This window comes from Acipenser ruthenus, chromosome 19, assembly GCF_902713425.1.
Source record: "Acipenser ruthenus chromosome 19, fAciRut3.2 maternal haplotype, whole genome shotgun sequence".
Taxonomy (NCBI): Eukaryota; Metazoa; Chordata; class Actinopteri; order Acipenseriformes; family Acipenseridae; genus Acipenser; species Acipenser ruthenus.
Window position 1 is genome coordinate 25,988,555 of NC_081207.1, and position 17,194 is coordinate 26,005,748.

Genomic DNA, 17,194 nt, shown 5'->3' on the forward strand with positions numbered 1-17,194 from the left:
ATATGGAAGTGATTCAGTCAATGTATGCTTCAACTTGATATTGAAAGGGTTTTTATTCTCTTCATCTCTCGTTTATATATATATATACACTACCGGTCAAAAGTTTTAGAACACCTCCATTTTTCCAGTTTTTATTGAAATTTACGCAGTTTAATGTCTCAATGTAGTCTGAAAATAAAGCATAGAACAAATAAACAATTGGAGATAAAAAAAGAAATCATGGAATCGTTTTGTTTAACAAAATTTAATCTAAATTTTTGACTCATCAAAGTAGTCACCTTTTGCAGATATAACAGCCGAACACACTCGTGGCATTCTTTCTACAATGGAAATCAAATATTGTTTGAAAGTTCTTCCCAACACTGTTGCAGAAGTTCCCACAAATGTGTTGCACTTGTAGGTTGCTTTGCTTTCACCCTTCTGTCCAGTCCAGTTCATCCCAAACCAGCTCGATGGGGTTTAAGTCTGGAGACCGTGCTGGCCATTCCATGATTTGAAGCCTACCGTCTTGTTCTTTTCTTCTAAGGTAGTTCTGACATAGCCTGGAGGTATGTTTTGGGTCATTATCTTGCTGTATGATGAACCCCTGACCAACTAGGCGTATACCAGAGGGTATTGCATGGCGCTGCAAAATGCTGTGGTAGCAGTTTTGGTTCAGGGTGCCACTCACTCTGTGCAAGTCGCTGACTCTGGATCCAGCAAAAGAGCCCCAGACCATCACGCTTCCTCCTCCATGTTTGACAGTTGGTGTCACACACCGAGGAACCATCCTTTCGCCTACTCGACGGCGTACAAAAACCCTGCGTGATGAACCGAAGATTTCAAATTTTGATTCATCGGTCCATAAGACCTTCTTCCAGTCTTCAGTAGTCCACTGGCGGTGCTTCATGGCCCAGGCAAGCCTCTTTTTCTTATTTTGCCATCTTAGCAATGGCTTTCTTACTGCCACTCGACCTGTCAAGCCTGCAGCTCGAAGTCTTCTCTTCACAGTTGAAACTGAGACTTCGACCAGTGTTAAGCTGTGCTTGAAGCTGTTGTCCTGTGAGCCGCCTATCACGCAAGCTGTTGACTCTCAGAAACTTGTCTTCTTATTCTGTTGTGGCTTTGGGTCTGCCAGACCTCTTCCTGTCAGTTTCCTCCAGTTTCCAAGTGCCTTTTGATGGTGTAGGAAACTGTACTCACTGACACCTTGGCTTTCTTTGCAATTTCTCTAAAGGAAAGACCTACACTTTTAAGGGTTATAATGGTCTGTCTGTCTTCCTTTGTTAATTGCCTTTTTCTCGCCATTATGAGAGCAATATACTACTTCCTGCAGTACAATACTGTCCAAATAATGCTTAAGAGGGTGTAGTAACACAGTCTGTTCCAACACTGCTTTTATACAGACAGAGGGTTTGTAAGTAATCAACAAAAGTTGGGACACCTGTAGGAATTGTTAGCATCAACTTTCAAGGCTTAATTTACTTCCATTGCTGCAGAACAGCTGTAAGTTGTTAACCCATTACTTGTTCCCTGAAAAAGGCCTTTTTGTATAACTCTGAAATGTACATTATTTTTCAGTTTTTGGTAACCTAAACTTTTTTTTTAAACCTCTGGCAGTTTACCGCTTACCTTTGTACCATTTCAGGTTATTCACTGGACTTGAACTGCTTAAATTTCAATAAAAACTGGAAAAATTGGGGTGTTTAAAACTTTTGACCAGTAGTGTATATATATATATATATATATATATATATATATATATATACACAGGGGGTTGTCAAATCAGGCTTGGAGTAAGATTTGCTTGTGTGGCTGAATGTTATGGGGCTTTATAACAGTGAATGCTATGCGTTACCAAATTTGCAAAAGCATCTCTGAAAATACAGCCTTTATTGGCCTTACTAAAAGCAGGCCTTCCCATGCCAACATTGGTCACTGTAACCTACTCTGATACCCTTAAGACTGTGTGCTAAGGAATGCCCATAAAGTACCTCACATGTTGTAGCATTAAGCCCCTAATTCTATCACATTCCACCCCAGGGCACTTTTATTATGGCATCCCAGTGCTGGTGTTCCTATAATTAAAAACAGCGTATTTCAGTATTCATGTAGTTGTTTTTATTCAGCCAGCCAGACAATATTATTGTATTTCTAATAATTATAATAATTCTGCTTGTGGTACTGCTTCATTATTAAAAGACTGGGAAATGCATTAGCAGTACCTTTAAGCAAATGTTGCTATGCTTTGAATCTTTTCAGCACTGTGCACAGCAATGTCATCTCCAAGTGAAGCATGCATGAATACACCTCTGAAAGAGAAAGCACAGCATAAATAAAAAAGGAAAAGTATATATATGGGATTAGTGCCTGAATCATGGAAGAGCAATTCTGGACCTGAAGGACCATTCCACATGTAATAGGTATAATTAAATATGTATCTGCTTTAGGACAGTTTGAAGGTTTATGTGGATCAGTTAAATCACATGATAGGAACATAGTCCTGGATTGGAGGGACCATATTCAGAATGACAAATTAATCCTCACTCAAGAGATATGGTATCAACTGCTGTAGGGACTGTTCTCGCAAGCTGTTGTGTGCACTGTATAATGATTCTTATTGGTTTGTGTGCTTTATTTTTTGTTATACCAGAAATTAATGGTGCCAATAAGACAACTGTGTTGTATTTTTTAAATTCACTCAGACATGAATTCTATTGGTTGTTTTTTTCTACTGAATATAATGGATTAAATGTCATTGCCTGTTTTTGCAACATCCTCATTAAAACATCAAAACAGCGAAATAGCCAAATCATAATGAATTTTATGTTACAGGATCCATGACGTGATGGTTTGGTGTCATTAATGACCTACATGCTCCAATGTCCTGTGTTTTCAGAGGCTCCCAGATGCTATTTAAAGAAGCCTGTTTCGCAGATGTAGAAATCGATAGCCAATATAAGGTTTAATGTAACTCTAAGAAGTGAGATAGGTTTGACTCAACAAAACAGTATGAAAAACGGACACACACAGCATTAATTGAGTGCTGCTGATGCCGAACCCATGGAAAACAAATATGTCATGCTTATTTATTTTTCATGAGACCCTAAAATAAAACAATGGAAATACCAGGCTGCACAGCGAAGCTTTTGGCACAGGTGAGGTTTAGTGTTCCGCTGATCCAAGCAGACACAAAAATGGAAAAGCCTCACCAGCTACACAAACAATCAATGCGGCTCTTCAGTTACAACAGTCCGCAAAAATGGAAAATCGTAAAATAACTCACAGCAGTGCCTCCATAGGACGCTGCTGCCAAAGGTTACACAAATATTACGAGCAGCTGACTCCAAAACCATGTCAGTTTAAAAATAAGCAATGGAACTGATTCACTTTAGCATTTGACATATTTGTTTTCCCACAAATCTCTGTTTTTTTGGGTTATTTTATTTATTTGCATTTCTTTCTTTTTTATTCAGTATACTATTGCTCAATTTGTCTGGAGTTAATTTAAGTGTGAAGTATTTGTTACTACTTTTGTTGTACAGTATTAACATATGAATTTCCCGGTGCCAAAAATATATGCAATTTGCACTTTGGAGTAAAGACTACTTGAATTTGACAATTGGACATTCGGATATCCCACCTGTTCTCACACAACTCTTTATTGGGTGGTATTTAACAGACATATCTATAACCCTACATATCTATAACAGAATGTGTCACTGCTGAGATTTATTTAATTACACTGACAGCATTTCCTTGACAACAGCTCCGCCAAGTGGTGACTTACTGTAACAGATTTCTTTATGTCTTGCCAGATATTTGAAGAGAATACAAAACAATCAATCAATCAATCTTTATTTTATATAGCGCCTTTTACAGTGGACCACCAGCACAAAACGCTTTACAAGATGCAGTAACAACACGATATTTGAAGAGAATACAAAACAAACATGTGAGCATTAGTTTAAGCCATTTATAAAACACAGTATATATACACAATTCACATAACATTGTGAATACTATATATTTATTATAATACTTTTACAGAATCAGACAAAATGGCTGAAATGGTGGAGACAACATAAAGAACTGGAAACTTCTTACGCTATAATACAAAGAAACTTTTTTTTTTTAATTTAGTCATTGCCAATTATTTTTTTATTATTTTCTCCCAATTTGGAATGGCCAATTATTTTTTAGGCTCAGCTCACCGCTACCACTCCTGCGCTGACTCGGAAGGGCGAAGACGAACACATGCTGTCCTCCGAAGCGTGTGTCGTCAGCCGACCGCTTTTTTTCACACTGCGGACTCACCATGCAGCCACCCAAGAGCTACAGCGTTGGAGGACAATGCAGCTCTCGGGCAGCTTACAGGCAAGCCCGCAGGCGCCCGGCCAGACTACAGGGGTCGCTGAAGCGCGGTGAGCCGACACCCTGGCCGACCTAACCTTCCGAGCGGCGCTCGGACAATTGAGAGCTGCCCCCTGGAAGCTCCCGTCCTCGGTCGGCAAAGTAATAGCCTGGACTCTAACTCGCGACGTCCAGACTATAGGGCACTTCCTGCACTCCACGTGGCGCACCTTTACTGGATGCGCCACTCGGAAGCCCCCTATACAAAGAAACTTTCAACAGATAAAGTGTCTTCTGCGAAGGAGCTGCACGTTACGAACAGTTAAATCAGTGCAAGATTGGCACAATCAGAGTTTTTTGGGCCTCTAAAAAGATTATTACTAGCATCTGTATTATTACTACCATCAAGAATCAATGACCGGAGAGTCAATATATTTTTAACAGGGATCAAAATGAGACTTTTTACTGTGCACCTAAGTTGCAACAACAGAGCTTTTTCTCTTTCAGGTTTGTCTAATCAAGCACAGGTGTAAGTAGTTAAGCTTAAAGAATGGCAAATGTCTCCAAAGAAAATGACGGGTACTGTAGATCTGAAGCAACTTTTAAAAGGGCAAGGAAAGAGACAGCTGCTGAGGACGGTGGCACTTTAAAAGGTCTTAATCTAGACTCACAAAAACATAAAAGAATGCACGCAGAAGGTAGTGAGGAAACTGTACAGACCAGAACTGGACTATGCACGTGAAAAGGAACAAAGGGGCTGGCCACTGTATCTTTACAGATAACACTGCCTTTAGCAAGATGACAGCGACTATGATAAAATCACTGACAACCCCAAAATATTCACTGGGAAACAATGTGACTGAAAATCAACAAAACATTACCCAAAATAAAAATAAACATCAAAGCATGAACAATAATGGGTGTAGGCCTACAGGGGCTGTGTCTCAGTGAGACTATTTACTAAAATCAAAAGCCGGAGAATCTACTGTCACGTTCAACAAAATTTAAAGAGAAAATGACCTTAATAGGATGATCCATTTTACAAAAGGTACCAGGTATGTGTTTGTTTGTTGTTGTTTTGATTTTTGAACATTGGAATTTGGTGTGGTGTTCTATGCACAGGATGGCATCGGTACACAGGATAAGATGTAATGTTATGCCTGTAACTTACATCTGCATATTTGTGGCTCTGTAGGGGGGTGCTCCCCCCCCTCCCCCCCGATTCAGGGGGTGTTAACATTAAATGTCATAATCTTTGAATGGATAAATTTTCCCCATCCTGACTTGTCTTCATTTTTTCAAATCCCTGTTAATAAGGGACATCCCTGAATACACACAATGCTGCTTCTCAAGGGACAGTTAATATGTATTATATGGCAGTCCACAGTCAACTCAGGAACACATCTTTGCAGTGTGCTACAGGAAACGTAAATTGTTCTCCTTATAGTGTGCTTTGATTAGGTCTGAGTTGAAATAGACCACAGTGACAGTGATGTCATCCCGGTACATCCTGGTCAGGTCCTCAGGGAGGCTCATCATGGCGGCCAGCTGCACTTGCTCAATCTCCCCGTACTCGTTGGTACCGATGGAGTGGCGGATCAGGTGTGTGGCCACGTTAGGATCGCGTGAGGGCACTGCTCTGGCCCTCCGCTTCAGCAGCAGGCTGTGCATCTGCCCAAGCTTCACCTGCCTCTCACTGGCAGCCACAGGCTCCTCTAAGTGGATGCCAGTTAAATGCTCAGCCACCAGTCTTACTGCTTCATCATTGCTCAGCATGTCCCAAAGACCATCAGTAGCCAGGATAAGGAACTTATCCTGGGGCCTCAGCTTGTGGTAGGTAAGCTCTGGGTCCACATTCAAGTAGGGCGGAGTGAGGTAGTTAGGCGGGGCGTAGTGGTAGATGTCAAGGGTTTCCAAATCAAAACCATTTTCTAAGATGCTCTGCTGAAGCTCCTTGCTCCATTTGAAGCATACATCCCCGAAAGCCCGAAGAGGCATCAGGAGACCCAGTAATCTGTCCCCGGTTACAACTGTGTTTTCCTCCGATTTAGGGTGTTCAGATCTGACTCGTGCCAGCTCTGATGGGTTGAGTGCATTGTGATCATGTGTGAGAGGCAAAGAAGACCAACTCCCGTCCTCTTCCTGCACCCCCAGGATTGCCCGACAGTCCCCCGAGTTGGCCACATGTAAGTCAATATTGTCCACATGGGTCACGCAGGCTGTGGAGCCAGCAAACGCCACCTGAATGGCCATGTTCCTCATGATGTCGTTGTCCAGGGGAACCTGGGCTTCCAGGGAGATATCAGAGTCCAGTCTCTTGAAGGCATAAGCCAGGGAATCACCCGTGCTCATGCCCTCTGCATTGTCATGGTCTATCAGCTCCTGCCAGAAAACCCGAAGGTGGTCCAGGTAGAGAGAAGCAGACTCCCTGTAGATGTAATGGTTGGGGGGCTTGTACCACTGCAGGATAGGCAGCACTGGTTTCATGTGCTCCATGGCGAATTCGATCTCCTCCAGATTCTTCTGAGACATGAGGGCCACAGCGATGTAATAAAAGAGCCGCTCGCTCACTGCTTGGGCGCAGGCATACCCTGCATGCCCATCAAACACCCCAAACATCATTCCTTTGGTCTGCAGGCAGGTGGCTGCACTCCTGCGGTCTTCGTTTGGGGAATTGGCCGGAAGCTGGTTGCTCTCGAACTTGAGCACCGGGTTGAGGTTCTTGCCGTCAAATTCCGGGATCTTGACCGACTGCTCATTGGCTCGGAGAATCCTGTTGATCTCCACTGGCGCGAGCTGGAACTGAAGTGACGAGTGTCTGAATATGTTCTGCATGCTGAAGACGCTGTTATTGGTCCAGCTGAGACCGGTCAGCGAGGAAGAGCTCAGCAGCTTCGTTCTCTTCCGTTTCACACTGCTACTGCTGCTGCTGTTTGGGCCGAGACACATGGAGTACAGTCTGTGCTGGCCTCGCAAGCAAACAACTTCATTCTTTACACAGTGCAAAATCCGGCACAACACAGTGCTTGACATCTTCGAAATGTCAACTGTGCCGACAGCAGAGTGAATTCCTTGACAGTTTGGATTCTTTTATATCAGCACACCTAAAAGAAAAACAAAAAAGAAAAAGATTATTCCTCAAGTCAAGTCACCAGTGGGTTAATTATGCTCCTTTTCATAACATTATTTCTTGTTTATTCCCTCTAATTCTTCCACATTCAATGACATGCAGGGTTCAGACCAGACAGACTACATGTCTATAAAAACACTGCAACATCTGGATATCTCTGAATCTATTTAAAGCTCCTTGTTAAGCTCTGAAAGTCTCTCATTAACCCTGGGTTATGTAACAAAGCTACAGTGAACAGTGTAGTTTGTATTTTCATGCAACAAAACAAAACAAAATTCTGATATTAAAACAACAATAAAGAAATCCATTAAAAAACGTAACCCTAAAAATAAAACCTACCTATACGTGTGTAATTTTTTTAAAAATTAATTATTAACCTAGGTCTGAACAACGTAAAAGTTACTGCAGCTGTAAAACTACTAGCAGTTCAGACACAAAAACGCATTGTACTTTGCTTAAATCTCCCTTATGCAAATGACAAAAGTTGTATTGATAAACTTCTATTCAATGCAAAGAAGACAATTTTCACCATGTCATCAACAGCAGACTCTCTATATAAAAAAAAAACAATGTGGAAAAATAAATTCGTTTTCCACCCCTTTTTATACATTACATTATTTTTTATTCACCCGACTTGTGCAAAATGTTTGTACAGCAGGGCTAATATGACAAGGTTTAGAGGCTTTTACATTAATTGTTCATTGTTTTTGGACGAATGGAAATGTATTGTTGTTAGACCATGACGATTTAAGTTTTTGATCAGCTATACATCCAGACAGATAAATGATCCGATTGAGAATCTGATTTCACGTGGTGTCAATACTTTTTTGACACCACGGAATGGTACACGGTCTAAAATAATTTTGTAAGTTCCAAAATGTTGAATAACAGATTATGCAATATAAATGTAGTTTCCACTTAACAGTCGTTGTTTTAATTTGACATTAAATATAAGATTTGCATTTTTTAAGTTATAAACCTGCTGTACATGTTATGTATGATCGGCGGTAGGGAGTTCAGTTATCCTGATGTACACAAATAAACAGTACTGTATCGAAAAACAATGTACTACTATCTACGCGGTCAAATAATCACAGAATTAGTTTAAAATTTGCACTTTTCACCGGCAGAAAAGAATCAGTAGAAAATTAGACGAAACCAGTAAAGTAAATCAAGTGTTCCAAGTTACAGAACACACAAAAAGAACGTATTTAAATAGAGAGACTTGTATTTCATTATCTAAATGTAATCCTTGCAGTTTCATAAAAGCTCATAACTGATTTTTTCCCCAATTATTTAATGTAATAAAAAAAATCTCCCAACCTGCTTCTACGTCCAAGCCTGTCTACGACTCTTCCTATTTTCTATTGAACCACTTCCTCCCTCAAAATTTTTGACACACCAAAAAGCACCACCCACCGACTTTACCCTGATTGGTTGACATAGTACGCTCTGTTTCCTTTCTCTGTGATTGGTCGGAAGCAGTGTCATCTATAACATTTTATTCATTTCTCTCAACCAAATGTAACCGTGTGTTACAGAAATTTTGCAATGAAGTTTTGCAAACCAGACATCTGATCTGGTGTGATAAGTCCAAAAATGAAAGTGTCGCAAAAGTGAAAATGCAATATAAGATAAAGATTTTTAAAAAAACGACATAGTTTAAGCATTTGTCATTTTCTTTCTGAAAAAAAAAAACCCTTTAGGAATCTATGAGGAGAAGATGGTATGAACAGGATATAAGGCTATTCTATATCAGACGGCTTCATGTGTATCTTCATGTGTAACTTGGCATTTAAAGCGCATCTTTGCCATGGTTTTAAGACGCGACCCGAGTTTTCTGTAAAATCAACACACATGTCTGATGTTGCCTATTTACCCTACCCTGGCAAAATCTTGAAATATAAGCTACATAAATGAGAATGTGTTCCAAGTGCGAACTGGTTAAATACATTATTTGCTTGGTTGAACGTTTGTTTTATGTTTTATCATGCTTCCCTGTAGGCCCGGACTGGCCATCTGTCAGTCTTTTTTTGTTGCTTTCTCTATTGTGTACGTGTAGATTAATCAAACAGAAAAGACTTAGAAAGCCTTACTACATGAATAACACATGTGTTGACAGATCAAAAAAAGGCAACGACGTCAAAATTGGTAGGTCTGCACTCCCGTTAGAAAGATGGATAAATCAAATAAACAAAATGTGTTAAAACCCCGGCCCTTCTCGACCATCGTCATCAACTTCAACTTGGGAATCGTGACCGTTGTGCGAATGAAATGTTAGTAAATGATATTCCTCATGCTGTGGCAGATATTCTTGATCCTGTTAGCAACAATTTGCAGAATCAGTGATTTAGCATCTAATGTGAGTGCTGAGAGGAGAGCCAGCAGTAGGCTGATCCATAGCATGGATGTCAAGTCTAAGGTTTACCCGTGAACCTCACGGTTTTTCATAATTTTGAGAGTCTCACGGCCGTGCAATGGATTCTCACGTTTGTGCATGAGTTTGTTATTGTTTGCGAGGTTGCGAAATCCAATACCATGAAGAGGTGTACATTACCATCCTGTAGCTGCTACGCAAACCCACCCATTCTGTAAAATGACGCTTCTTTGTTTTAATAATGTTGACCAATAATAATAATCACATTCACACACTAACTATTTTATTAAAACTGAAAATCAATAATAATAATAAAAAAGTTTATTAAACTAATTCTCAGTATTTACAAAGAAATATATGTAGATGTATTCTTTTTGAATAATGTACAAGTTAAACCAGATCACATATAAACATTCACTGTTAAATGTCATCTTTTTAGTGTGGTGTAACCAGACTATTTCTTTGTTTTATTTATTTTATTTCGTGTCCACAAAAGGAGCGAAAGTAGACAGTATTTTTTTTTTTTTTCAGCAGCGGTTTCACTGGTTCGTCTGCCATAGGTCCTCTTTATATTATTATTATTATTATTATTATTATTATTATTATTATTATTATTATTATTATTATTATTATTATTATTATTTTTGCCTGGGCCAGTAGACGGAGCTACACATTTATAACTGCTTACTGTTTGAGGGTAGTCCTTTTATTTCATGAAACAGACAGTTTGTAGAAAGAAGAGAAAAAGATAGAACAGTGCTAGTGAAGGTAGAAAGTAAGTTGATTTGTATGTTCACCGACATGTCAAGTCTCCCGCATTGGACGTGAGACTCATACATTAGCATGCTATCTCACGCCCACACGAATTCCTAAGCTTATCTCACGCATTGTCAGTGCAAGTACAGTATATATCATGTAACAATTGTAAGTCGCCCTGGATAAGGTCGTCTGCTAATTAATAATAATAATAATAATAATAATAATAATAATAATAATAATAATAATAATAATAATAATAATAATATACAGATTTAAAATATTTTTACTCAGGCTCTTCAAGAGACAACAATAAAGATCCGGGGCCTCAGGCACGGGACTTAACCAAGCTTGTGGACTGTGGTAACCATGGATACTGCATGCCCGCAAGAGGAACAACTGTTCAGCCAATTGTATTGCAGTGCGGGTGCTGTCATTTAGCGTTTCAGCCAATTGGCACTAAGCAATAATGTGCAATGGCGGGCGTTCTTGTTTTCAACTATCAAACTTTAAAGGTACATTTAAAACAATCGCACATGTGCATAAACTCTAGGTCGAAGTAAACACCGGGTGAATTTTGTGCAAACAGCTGATCCCTACAAGAAAATAGTTTGAACACAAATTTGAAGAAAGTATAATGCGTGTTTTTATTTATTCCACACCTCATTAGTGCAGTGGTGTCATTTGCATGGAAGTTTCTATAATTTTTTCTATTATCTGACGTGAATAGAACATACATTTTAATTGAAGCTGCGTATTTGTCCCAATGCTAAACAAAACAATTGCGTTGCATGTCCGGTTTTGCCAAAATCGTAATATTGCTACTGCATCATAAAGAAAATACAGCTGCATAAGGAGTATACCTTTCTACCACACAATATGTTCTTAAAAATCGCGTGAGAGAAGTAGCTTATGAACAGTAAGTACAAAAGTTTCTTATTATGTATATTATTTAAGTTAAAGCTGCCAGTTGTCCTGGGAAAATATAAATCAAATTCTGTTTTTACGTAGCATGTGCCTGCAAACTGTACTGTGTTACTGTATTACTGAGGGTTAAATATAATTTGATTTACCTGATTGGCGTGTTTCATATGCAGTTTTAAGCAGTGCACATTTTAAAACTATTAAGTTTGTTTTAAAATGTATGTCACCAAGGACCAAAGATGAGTCTTACGCAGTGACCTAACTCTTTGGGGCTGTGAATCTCACTCTTTAGGACAGCCAACCCTTGGCATCTGTGAAGTCTTGCATATAAAAGCGTGTTAATATTACCTTGGATATTACCTCCTAAATGTTTGCAATAATAACATATTAGGCTACTGAAATAAATAAGCAAACCCATTGTGCACTGTATTCCAAATATGTCTGTAGGTCTCCTGTGGTTTATGTATATTTACAGCAAACAGTAAAACAGCCCTTCAGTCCTGAAGTACAGTCAATTACTGAATACCAGCAGAGCCATCAAGGTCACATTGCAAACATCACAGGTTCAGTCTATGTTTAATACTGTAACATGGAAAGCTTGAAATGAAAATTTTTACTGGAGAAAAGTTCACATTAATGTTACAGACATTTACAAGTTTGAGACGTTGCAGAACCTGCACTCGATTTTGAACTTGATATCTAGGAGGGGTTTGCAGAATAAACAGAATACTGTGTGAAATCACCCGCATTTAAAATGTTATTTACGTCCCAATTTCAACTATTGTTTCTATTGTCAAGAAGTACAGGACTCATGGTACTGTCACAACGCTCACTCGGTCTGGAAGAAAGAAGATTCTTTCACCAAGAACTAGTAGAATAATTGTGAGGAAGGTTAATAGCAATCCGAGATTGACTGCCAAAGATATTCAAAGTGAATTGGCTGCAAGTGGGACTGGGGTTTCCATTTCAACCATAGGTCAAGTATTGCATGGTGATGGTCTCAATGGTCGCAGGCCAAGGAAAAAGACACTCTTAGAAAAATGTCACAGGTAGACTTAAAGTTTGCAAAATGGCATTTGAATGATGGATATGAGTTCTGGTGAAAGGTTTTGTGGATTGATGAAACAAACATCAAGCCATTTGATCACACTGATAGTTGTTACGTTTGGAGAAAGTCTGGTGAGGCGTACAAAGAAAAGAACACCACACCTACTGTCAAGCATGGAGGTGGTAATATCCTTCTATGGGGCTGTTTTTCCTCTGATGGCACAGGAAATGTAGGTCCAATATATGGTAAAATGGATTCCATAGCATACCAAAAGATTTTGGCTAATCATCTGAAACCCTCCGCTACAAAACTTGGTTTAAAGTGCAACTGAACATTCCAACACGACAACGATCCAAAGCACACATCAAAATCTACTTGAGAATGGCTAAAGAAGAATCAAATCAAGGCTCTGGAATGGCCTAGTCCAAGTCCTGATCTAAATCTGATTGAGAATCTTTGGTATGAGTTGAAGAAGGCTGTGCACTATATAATACCAGTGTAACTGATAGTTCCCTATAAAACCCTATTCTTAATTCTATGATTACAGGCTACTACTGACGACAGTACTATACTGTAATCCCTATTGTGACAACAGTACTGTCCTACAATAGTAATAATATCCTTCAGTCTCGTAATTTATGACGTCACAGAAACCCTAGATGGAATTATTTTCCTGATAGTCACTGAAGCCCATCTATTATTCTCTCTGTCTCTCTCTCTCTCTCTCTCTCTCTCTCTCTCTCTCTCTCTCTCTCTCTCTCTCTCTCTCTCTCTCTCTCCCCAATAAGTTGTTTTGCTTGATAATGACAGCTTGGCAAGACAAAATGAAGCAATTACAGTACCTCTGTGTATCCCTGTAGAGGAATAAAGTGCTTCACTAATGGTTCCAAATCCTATTACTCATCTAGCTACATGTCAGGATGTCCAAAGGTAAATTGAAAATGGTTGGACATTATGCACATAATGGTACAGGGTGCGCTCAATTTCTTCCAGCGTGATTTTATGCAGCTCCCTATTAGTAATGCTCAGTTGGGTGCAGCAAATTCAGCATTATTGTGCAACACTTGTTTTGGCAAAGAAGGCCATCTGAAAAGTTGCAGAAAGAACACTCAGTTATCCACTTCTCATGTTATAAAGCACTGTCACAGGACAATCTCAGTCAATCCGTGCTTAATTATTCAAATCAACAAGCTCTGAGTCTGTGGCTTAATGGATACAGGACTCATCTTACAGTTATTATTGCAGTTTATAACTCTATAATATTACAGAATATATAATTAAACACGCTGCTGTAAACTCTTGATAACAATATTAATAAATGACTCGTGTTCATGGAGTTCGGGGTTTGTATTTCTTATAGTTACACTTAACTAAATCCAAACCTCAGCACACTATCAATTATAATGGCAGTAGGATTTTTGTGATTTTTTAAAATCAAGTGTAACCTTTGTCCTAATTCCTTCAGTTTGTACTGAGCAAAACCGAGTGTTGGTTTGCCCTTTCTGTTAATAGGTACCCATACCAACTGGTACATTTTCCTGATTAATAATTTACTAATGAAAGAAAGTAATCAGCAAGATATTTGTATCATCAACATATGAGACAGCATTTGTAATATGGCTGGCTCAGATACAAATGTGCTAATTAACAAGTGGTAATCGGTCATGACGTGTCTAAAACAGGCCTGTAAGATGCCGTTCAACTGGAACTAAGATGTTACGGTGGCGCCCCCTATAGTCAAGGTTTGCTGTGCTCGATCTCCTGGTTCTAAATGTCAAACTCCTGCTGTGAATACTTTTAATATTACAACTTGCTGAACTCTAATCACTTAGTATGTCAAAAAAAAAAAAGTATTTTAACCTACATGTATTGGCTGACAGACTTTTAGACATCATGTAGAACTCATACAAGCGAGGTAAAGAACAGTGGGACACTAACGAGTTAACTGCATTCGGATTAGTATTTCACAGGCAAGTTTAGATCATTGTAAAGTTTGTCAATGAATTTCAGTCTCTTTTAGTATTTCTAAATTGAACAATATGCATGAGGACCACACAGTCCAGCCTTCCCCACCTGCAACAACACAGAGATGGTATGTGATATCTGTATAATGTGAAATAATGTATAATGTGATATCTTGTAACAATTGTAAGTCGCCCTGGATAAGGGCGTCTGCTAAGAAATAAATAATAATAATAATAATAATAATAATAATAATAATAATAATAATAATAATAATAATAGGCTATATCACAGTTCATCACGAGGATTTTGTTGTTGAATACCCCCACGTTCACTGATTTTAAACAAAGTTCTTTGATAAGTAAACAGTCCTCTTAGTGCTGTTGTTATTCGTATGGTTATTGACAAGGCTGCATTGAGATGAATCTCACACGTAGAAGATGTTTGCCCCTCGTCAACCCTTCTGGAATAAAGATGGTTGCGAATGACAACAACTAGGTATAGACATCAACAAACACCTGTGAGCACTGACGTGAGAACCTGCAGCTCAGAAACAGAATGTAGACTTTGCACCGCCGCTCCTCACCGGACGTCTGGCTGTTTGCCAAGCCCAGTGCAGTAGGCGCTGCTGTGCGCATGTTCCGCAGATCACGAGGAGCTTATTCATTTTTAAACGAGTGCCTGGCCAAACCTTTCAGTGTGATTGTTGTGTCAGGTTCCCGAAAGAGAAAGGGATAGCTGCACCTTACACTGCATAACAACCTGTATCCAGATTCTATCAGTTTATACTGAGCAAAACTTAATGTTGGTTGGCTGCTTATACTGTAAGTTTAAATTCTATTGATTTTTCAGAACAGTACTTACTTTCTTTGAGTTTGCCGTATTTATTAATATGAACCCACACCAACTGGTACATCTTCATGACCTTACTTTATTTTTAGCGTCAAAATATTAAACATTCTGATTGTGATACAATAGCTGCATCATATCAACATCTAATTTGATTGTGCAGTCTGTATGAGATTAAATCCGAGTTGTTACATATGTGTCCCACAAGGTGGCGACACAAGCACGCAATGTACGTGGAGCCTGTTTGTAAATTCCTTCCATGACTATTTCATCTCTCATTTATAATAGATAAAGTCGTTTTAGTTTTAGAAACACAGTTTTTCCCCCTTCTTTGGAGCCTACATTCCACTGAGCCAAATAAACTCGCTGCTTTACATTTACAGCAGCAGGGGGTTATATATGAAATCCTCAAGTCATTGTTACTCAGAAAGTAAAACCGACATTTAAAAAGATAACGGTCTTCACCGGCAAAAATAAAACAATAAACCCCACTTTAGAATGAAGACTCATATGCAATTCAGTCAAAACATACATTCATGGCAGACAAGTTAATAACACTATTATACCATTAGCTTGAGATAACTCACTCTTACACTTTTAAAATCTGTATTATTCTTTTTTCTGCCGTTTTGAAGAACACTATTCTACTATAGTGGATTTCACAGGCTTACAAAAGGGAATGCAGTTTCATTTTACAATCACACTCCCCTGTACTGTATTCTGTATTCCATTTTCACAACAGATTGAATATGCTAATTGGAAACTGAAATAGGATTAAGTTGTTGAAATGGATTAGAGCAGTTCTCTTCAGAGACTCACGTGTTTAACATAACTGTGCCAGGAGCAACTGAGTGCTTAGCAAAGCACTTTCACTTCAAGAGAGATTCCCAAATGAACAAACCCAGTACACTTTCCTTTTATCTTATTTGGGCTCATTATGAATGTTTTGATTATTTTAGGGCTATGGGTTTTCTGTATTTTTGTGCTGGATTGGCAGAACATGGATAGCACACATGCAGTTTGCAAGCTGGATCATGTGGAGTACAACCCAGGTTTGGGTAATTCATTTCAAATGCCTTAATAAATATTCAAATGCTGGTCTTTATGATACAGGTGAAAAGCTACAGTAGTGGATAAACTGCACCACCTGGCTACCCAGCTGAGGTTGAGATATGCACATTTTAATACTGCTTTTAACAGTAAGGTTATAAGGCAAGTGTCCCATAATGCCATTACTCTAGCCTAGTAATCTCATTATAAGACAGAACACAAACAAAAGGTATTACCTTTGTGCCTTTGCCATTTGCTGGATAACTCTCACATTCTACAATTCACACACAAAGGTAATCAGTGTGTATGTTGCTTATAATCAGAGAAGTGATATTTAGCATGAGATTCATTTTAGTTTTTCAATGCTTGTGATCCCTGAGGTCAATCAAATCAATCTGTTATTGGTGAGAGGCAGAATATACACTGGCAACATTTTTTTAAAATGTTTCTTATTTTAATTTAAAATAATTTTCTCAAATAATATAAAGTTATCATTTGAGAAAACCTTTTCTTAATAAGAAAAGCATTTTTTGGCAGTGTTTGGCCAAACATTCCCCTGCTTCACATGCTCTAAAAGTTTGTCCTCAATAGGAAACAACTCTGGTCCTGAGTACTACTAAAATGATCTAGAACCAGGTATTAATAGCCTACATGACATAACTGGGACGTGATTAAGGCAAGCGATGCTAGCACCTTTTTGTCTTTGTTAGTTTGTTTCTGGGATAAGCCTTTAAGGAGATTAATCACCTCTTGCAGGTTCTGTATT

At 38.8% G+C, this 17,194-nt stretch overlaps 1 protein-coding gene across 1 annotated transcript; it reads right to left on the bottom strand.

Annotated features, from left to right (window-relative positions):
• Window positions 1–3,820: 3,820 nt before the first annotated feature.
• LOC117424663 (pyruvate dehydrogenase [acetyl-transferring]-phosphatase 2, mitochondrial-like) lies at window positions 3,821–8,876 on the bottom strand. The gene is made up of 2 exons (XM_034041262.3): window positions 8,786–8,876; window positions 3,821–7,436 (listed from the first exon to the last, which is right to left on the bottom strand). The coding sequence occupies exon 2, from the start codon at window positions 7,363–7,365 to the stop codon at window positions 5,749–5,751; it is 1,617 nt and encodes a 538-aa protein (XP_033897153.3). The 5' UTR covers window positions 7,366–7,436; window positions 8,786–8,876; the 3' UTR covers window positions 3,821–5,748.
• Between the last annotated feature and the right edge of the window lie 8,318 nt (window positions 8,877–17,194).